Genomic DNA, 8,020 nt, shown 5'->3' with positions numbered 1-8,020 from the left:
TTGGCATCTTCTGCTAATAGTTCCAATTCATGGGCATTTGGTAATTAGCTGCTTGGGTTTCTGGTTTCTGGGTTTCTACTCTTAGGTGTTGAGGTGGCCTCCAAATTCTCCAGATCTCAATCCAATTGAGCAAACGAGTCCGATCCATCGAGCTCCCAACTAACAGGACTTAAAGGATCTGATACTGACGGCTTGGTGCCAGATACCAGCAGACCTTCAGAGGTAGAACGATGCTTATGATGGTGTTGCTGAGGGGAAGTCAACGAGGGCGTGTTGAACAACTAATGCAGCCAAGGCTTCGAGTTTCATACTCAACCATGATTGGCTCCCGAACTAGTTGTGATGTCACAAAACCAACACGTAACTGCACCTTTAAACCCCAGATTGACTTCACTTTCCCTCTTCAGCAGAAGATGTGAAAACTCTGCAAATGCAGTGTGTGATGACCAATCATGTCCAGTAGAGGTCTGTGTTCCTTTTCCTTGTCTTGGAGGACGTTAACAGCTGATGAGCCACACCTGAGCCTGATTGTGCTCCAGGTATAAAAGCTCATCACAGCACATGAGTCCCTCTCCCTTGCCTCTCTGTTACATGGCTGTTGGTTTATTTTGATTAAGACACTTTCACACATCCACTCATGCATACATCACTGATCACTGACCTTCCACATCTGTTTGGTTCTTTTGCTTTAGTATGACATATAAATGTCTGTTTGTTACTTTTAACACATCTGGCTTGTTGCAGCCTTTGAGCTGGGCCGTGAAAAGTGTGAAACTTTCATATGACGCAACAAACATATTTCTGAGAAGAGGGAGGCTTTAAAAGCAGGTCCAGCAGTGCTGCTGTGTTGTGTCGGTAGTCTTCTTGAACCAGAAGATGGCAGTATAGTAGTGGTGATGAGCACCGTGGGCTCAGCAGCTGTGTGAGCTGGGGGGGGGGGGGGGTCAGTTGCCCCCTGCTGCCACAGCTAGTGTTGGAGACTCTGCAAGCTTCCCTATAAATAACGTGTTTATTCTTCATTATTATCCATATCAGAATTACAGTGTGGACAAAGACATCTGTTTAAGTTGTTATTTGCAGGGAAGCTTGTTTATTTATGCACTTTTGTGCAACATAAATTTCCCAATGATTGTTTATACAAGCTCACTGACTTCAGATCAATATTTAGCCTCTGCTTTTCCTCACTGTCCGTGTCACCGGACTGTTTGCTCAGCTTGAGTGACAGTTTAAACCACAGCGGCAGCAGCCCGGGCAGCATCCCTGCCCAATTCCTGAGAAACTGCCCCCATCTCTCAGAAAAAAAATCAAAGGCCGACTGAGTCAGAGCCTCTCCAGAGTGTTGGGAGCAGATCACTTTTTAACCCAAAGCATATTGATTTATATGGGGCTGTAATTGCTTCAGTGTGTCCTGGATTATTCCCCCCGTAATTGAGGCCTGGCAGAGGTCTCCCTCGTAGACATAGCCTCCCCTGTGCCAGGTGGTGGGCAGAGAGGAGCGCCGCACCCACTCCCCAGCCTGCCGGAGAGAGCCAGGGAGCGGTGGCCCTTACCCCCCCAAAACCACTCCTCGCCGTGGGATAAGCAAACGGCACAAACAGCACACTTCCCTGCATGCACTGAAGTATCTCACACGGGCCCTCGGCCAGCTCTAATTGCAGTATGAGGCACATTATGAGTAAAGCTGGATGGGATGGACAGCTCGCTGCAATATCACTGACACGAGCCCTGAATGTGTGCATTATTTATTTACTTATTTGTCTCTTGTCTGTGGTTTGTCTCTCCAGGATTAGTTGTGTTTACTGAAACCACATTTTAAGGCTATAATTACTGTCCATGCTATTGTTCAAGTATTTGTTTTGTGTTTTTGCTCGTGACTCAGTGGAACATTCCTGGATTTTGTACTCGGTGGAATGCTTGCACGCTCTAACAGGTCTCGGAATTACCACGGTGTCACGAATACAGCGGCTAGACTAAATAATGAAACGCACGTCACAAAGAAGTCACTTTTAAAACAGCAGCAATACTGTATGTGCCATACGTTGCACCTGCAGTTTGTGTGATCTCCGGATGATCTCCACATGTATCATAAAGAAAACTTTTCTGTTGGACAAAATTACGTTTTCTCTAAGTTTTGCTTTTCTTTTGAAATACTGAATACTTTCATGTCTTCAGGCCTTTGAAAGTCTTTCAAGTGAAACTCAAGCAAAAGTGTTCTATAGAACTACAGAGGCCATAACTTCTAATGAGGAGTCACAAGTATACATTGATTTGTTTCATTGGCCAAAAAGGTTGGGGACCAACATTTTTTTGTAATAATTAACTATTTGTTGCATAGAAACAAACCCACAGAGAGTTTTAGCCTCTTTCAGCTCATTGCTTTGGTCTTATAGCTTATTAACTGTACGGTCTAGTTTATCTCTCATTGCTTTCGTTTGCAGGTAAAGTGCAAAACTTTTCAGCAAAAAAGCTCAGATAAACATATTTATGCTATCTAGAGTTAATGAGGAGTTGGTGGAGACCAAAACAAAGCTAGAAGACGAGTAAATATTGGACTTAAGTGGCTGGAAGAACAACTCCAAATCAAGTCATTAGCAGTAACAACTTAATAAAAAAGTGCTGACTAACTGTTTTTACCACTTGGCAACACTGACAATTAATCACTTCATAAATTAAATATAGTTAACTTTGAAATCACACATTTTGCTTATTTAAAAAAGTATAAGCTGCAAACAAACTACAGGCCCATATCAAACCTTTTTTTGGTAAAGATCATTTAAATGGTTATTCAGAAAAATTCACACTTTCATGATCTAAAAACAATTTCAATGCTTTCCAGTCAGGGTTTCGACCACACCACTGAGAACTGTACTTAACGTTTTAAATTACATACATTTTAACAGCGATGCATCAAAAACTTCAATATTGGTATTACTGGATCTCAGTAACGGCGTCCTGTCCAGGGTGTACCCTGCCTTCGCCCAATGACAGCTGGGATCGGCTCCAGCCCCCCCGTGACCCTAAATACAGGATAAGCGGTAGAAAATGGATGGATGGGATGGATGGATCTCAGTAACAGTTGATCACAACATACTGCTCGATAGACTGGAGAAGTGGGTGGGGACTTTCTGGTTCTGTGCTAAAATTGGTGCAAATCTTACTTAAAAGATCGGAACTACTTTGTTTATTTTGGTAATTATGAATCTGAGCGAACAAGGATTCACATGTGGGGTTCCTCAGGGCTCCATTCTCGGGCCATTTTTTGTTCAATATCTACATGCTCCCCCTAGCTCAGATTATGGAGTATTACAACATGACATACTACATTTACAGTGTTTACCACATGGCTACAGTCCTTTACGTTCACTGAGTAAATGGTTTTCATATTAAAACCTTTCATATTTGATCCTGTTTTTTATATAAAGATATGTATTAGTGAAGTGTCCAGACATCAGTGAGTTAGCTATTTAAGACTAAAAAGTAATTGTGACTCCCTGTTGTATGATTTAGCAACAAGGCACAATCACATTAGCTGAATAGACTATTAACAGAGAAAACAACCAGTAAGTAACAACTAGAGCCTTCTGGGAGTCCACACTGATAATATGGCTCTCTTGTTTTTCAGCACCAGTAAATGATGGTGGGGGGAAGGGGGGGCAGATTAAGGTTCCTGAGAAACTGATGTGATTTTCTGAAAATCCTGCCACTTCCTGCATGTTCAGGGATCATAAGCAGTTAAACTGTCCCAGAGATATTTTTCAAAAAAGTAGGTTTTGATCATCAACAGGCACCACAGAATTTCCTGGCCTTTTTTGCCAAAAATCCTGCGACCCCTGCGAGTTACTACGGAAACGCAGCGTATCAAAACAAGCGCCCCATTTCTTGCTTTTGCTCCATGACGCACCTTTATTTCTTCCATATGAACAGTGTAGGGCACAGCACAGGGCTTTGACAACAATATCTGCCTTGAATGCATGTACAACGGTGCATCAGCCACACACCACACTGGTTAACCACCAAGCTTGGGGGAGCAACACACACACACACGCACACACACACACACACAAAGGAAAAATTACCCGACAATCACTTGCAATAGATACCCTACTTTCATTGTTTTTCTTTAGTTTTTAGTCAATTGTTAAAAGCAGGGATATAACACAGAAAACACTGAGCTGGAAACCCCCCTCAGACTAATGAAGAGGATTGCTGCACTAATCAAGTGTGTGTGTGTGTGTGTGTGTGTGTGTGTGTGCATGTGTGTCCTCAAGTGAACCTGTGTGTGTGTGCATGTGCCCAGACATATCCCCAGACTCACACCCTCCCTCCCGTCTTGGGTACCAGCCCTGCAGTCCCCACACGCCGCCCGCCCATCCTCCCTCGCCGCCGTGGCGTTCACGGGTCCTGTCTTGTTTTTTCATCCACTCTCTAATTCTTCCTCCGTCCTCTCACTTTCATCCACTCGCATTCATTTGCATTCTGCACCGCTGTCTGTATCTGTGTGTCCCTCTGACTCGGACATTTGTTTTGGCAGGAGAGACCAGACGGGATGCTGTTAACGCTGCAAAAAGTGTCTGCTCTTGCAAGGCTTTTTAGTAACATATAAAGATTTGTCCAAATGGGGTGAAATAACTCCGCTTGTTGCCAAATACATTTTCTTTTTTTTTTTAAATTGTAACTCTCTCTGAACAAGGCTGACCTATTACCAATGAAATAAACACTACATTCAAGAGAAGGCTATGTAGTTTAGTGGGTAAGCGTTGTAAGTGAGTGGAATAGTTTTGATGTCATCATTCTTTAAACACTTCCCCAGAAGAAAACGTGGGGTTTTTAAAACTCACTACCGATCAGAATGAGTTGCAAAGATGCACATTTTTTTGCAGTGAACGCTTTCTCCTTCCTACACCAGAAGGGAGTGAAAACAAGCCTTTCCCTGGTCAATGAGTTCACTGGGGCGGACGTCTCCTTAGACAAGGCTGCAGGGGGGTGAGGAGGGGGAGGCGGCGGCGGTGGTGGTGGTGGTGGTGGTGGTGGTGGGGGGCGGTTCAAAAGTCTTGCAACCGAAGAGAAAAGAGAGGGAGGGAGGGAGCGAGGGAGAAACCTGGCACCAAGACAGTTCAGAGCGCTGGGTATTAGAGGACAGCGAACAAGGGAAGGTCAGCCCCCCCCCCCCCTCTTCTTCCTCCTCTTCTTGCTAATACTGCATCAGCAGATGTACAGCACAAGCCCATCATCAATACTGCCAGACCACAGTGATAACAGGAAAGTCTGGGATGGAGCGTTCACATGCTAGATTGTTGGGTTTTAAGTCAAGAGTCGGTGAAGGATGAGATAATTTAAATTCTAAGATCAGGCTTATGGGCATCAGTGACCGGCCACGTCCCCTGATCTGATGCTAACAAGGTCATCCTCTGGTCTGAAAGCAGCTTTGTCCCTCTAATCAGAGGAGCATCATCATCATCATCATATTCCACGTTGTATCAGCAGCTCTTGACGGTGACGCAACCCGCCAGGGGAGGCAAACAGAGATGCTGCTGGGAGTAGAAGCAGCAGCCCTGAGAGGAAGATAAGTCAGCTCACATTGATGAGGGGCTGAGGTTTCCAAAGCAGATATGTCATTTAATGCAGCCACCGTCTGCATGCGTGCATTTTGTATAAATGTGATAATGTGCTGTTAATAATTATTGTCATTATCCGTTAATCTGCTATTTTGTTTATCCCTCAAAAAATGTCAAACCATCAAACATAAACTCAATTCAATATCATGTCAATATCAAAGAAAAAGTAAACATTTGGCATTTTTTTCTTTTAACAAACTGGAGCAATTAATTGATTATTATTTAATTTGTTCACATAATCAAACCTTCACTTTTTATATTATTTAGGTCAGAATATTTTTTTTGTTGGTAGCGGTCCCCACGCTGGATTCCTGACTGCTAAAGCAAACTTACAGTAATATCAGCTGCTGCTTCATATTAGAGGCAATCATTGGATGACTTGTATTCTGAAGCCGCCATGGGGAATGTAATGCATTAACTTAGGTTATACAACAAGACAACAGGCATTATCTCTATTTGTTCATCAACTCCTAATGGAACAAACTTCACTTTGTTCTGCTGTTCTGTGGAAAAACAAGGCTAGTTACAAACAAGGTAATCAGATCGTGATTATTATTGACTGACTTCTTGATTAAAACGATATGTTCGTTAGCCTGCGCTGTAAACGGATCAACCCAGTCGCCAGAAGAACATTTTGGTATTTCCTGTTTCTGCAAACAACAGGATGCGTTGAATGTCGTATCTAATTTGAGCTAAAAGTTGCGTTTCATCAAATCTTGCAGAAAACGCATTAACATTTTGAAAATTGCAATCGGTTTGGTTCAAGCATCTAAAAAAGTTCACGTTTTGTGTTAAAATAATAACGGAACTGTAACTAGCATGAAAACTACCTGAGCAAACATTGTTAGGAAAATGTTAAGTCACAGGCGCTAAGTCAACGTTGACTTGTGTTTTCACATGGGACACAAACAACTGTCTCCCATCTGAAAGTCAAAAATACTTGGCAGGTGATTGGATGAACCATCTGTCAATTCAAATCGTAGCCAATCGGGAGAAGAGCAAAAGCCCCAAATGTTCGTTTCTCTTCTTTTAATGTAGAAATATTCTCCAGTTCGGATACTGATTGCTAATTGCAGCATCTATGCTAACCTCATTCGAGTTGGTTGTTGTTTTGTTTGTTTTTAGCTCCTCCCAGAATGCTGATTGGTCCACAACTTGAAGCCTGACAGGGCAGATTTTGGTGTGATCCACCAGCAAAGTCAGCTCATCGATTGTGTTTCTGACAAAGTATAGCTGCTCAGTGAGCTGCCGTTGTATTGAAACCACACTTGCTGTTACCACGGTAACCACAGGTATCACCTATTCAGGATGACAAATTTTACAACTGTTGATCAATTAACTGCTCATTTAACTTGTTTTCCCAAAGATTTTTGGCTCATGACTCTTTAAAATGAACCAACGCTGAACTTTGACTCTCTCATCACGGACGACTGAAATCATCCGTGATGTGGGTGTGATTAGAGGGTGTTAACGTTCTTTTATTTCATGATGTAGATTAGTACCAAGTAGTTGACTCCATCTCAGAACTAGCCTTGCAAAATTAGCACTGATTTAAAACAGTAGATGGGGTTTTGAGTCGTTTTCATCCATGAAATGCCAATTTTTGTAAATTTGCTAAAGCAGTCATATCATTTAAGTGTGCAGTTACTCTTTAAATCGGAGCAATGCCTACTTAAAAGGCGATGTCACAGGTTTTACATGACTATGACAATTTCCTTCCTCATTATTCAGTCATTATTGCCAAACTTCCTGTGTTTCTCGCCAAAAACGTCTGACAAAAGCCCGAAATATCATCTTCCTTTAAAACCCGTGACCCCTTCCTTTTACTTGGTGACCACTTACAGAGCCCCGACCCTCATGTTGAGAACCACCCATTTAATTCCAGTTTGGACAGCATCAGTGTGATTTTACTGCTGTCCGTGTCATGTGGGGACATTTGATCGTGCTTGTGTTTTGACCCACTTTTACCCCAACTACCCGAACTGTTTGCGTGTCTTCAGCCTCGGCCCCCTTTGGATCCGACCTAGCTCGTCATGCATTTAAACACACTGGCCAAGCATGCTGGGGAAACACGCTGGTGTCCTGCTTTATGATTGGGTCACAGCACTGATCTCATGTTTAGTGCTTGGATCAGTGTTGATATGCTGTCGTCGCTGAAAAACAAAGTCTCTTTAAGCCCTGGCCTCGTGTGAAGCGGTGGGCCTGTCATTGCTGGGGCTGTTTTTTCCTTCTTCTGTGGCAACAGTGGGAAACACTGGGGCCCTTACTTTAACATGTGGCTCCGCACAATGGGTGTCATCAAGTGTTTGTCAGCACCGTAGTAAGGCATCCGGTGCTGCACTGTGTCCCAAGGAGGTGCCCAGAATCTGATTAATATGAAATCTGTGTCCTTTTTTTGTCATAAA

The 8,020-nt window shown here is 43.1% G+C and overlaps 1 protein-coding gene across 1 annotated transcript in view; it reads left to right on the top strand.

The window, feature by feature from the left end:
* The window catches only part of LOC311032202 (uncharacterized protein), a gene marked incomplete at its 3' end in the record, with an annotated part of 3,087 nt that extends 2,624 nt beyond the window's left edge, over nucleotides 1–463 (top strand). Inside the window, exon 4 of the mRNA XM_084038837.1 lies at nucleotides 408–463. Coding sequence (XP_083894963.1) covers nucleotides 408–463 — 56 coding nt within the window. The remainder of the gene's footprint in view (nucleotides 1–407) is intronic.
* Between the last annotated feature and the right edge of the window lie 7,557 nt (nucleotides 464–8,020).

Source organism: Eutrigla gurnardus, assembly GCF_963514095.1.
Source record: "Eutrigla gurnardus genome assembly, chromosome: 21".
In the NCBI taxonomy this organism is placed as follows: domain Eukaryota; kingdom Metazoa; phylum Chordata; class Actinopteri; order Perciformes; family Triglidae; genus Eutrigla; species Eutrigla gurnardus.
This window is presented reverse-complemented; position numbering and strand designations above follow the sequence as displayed.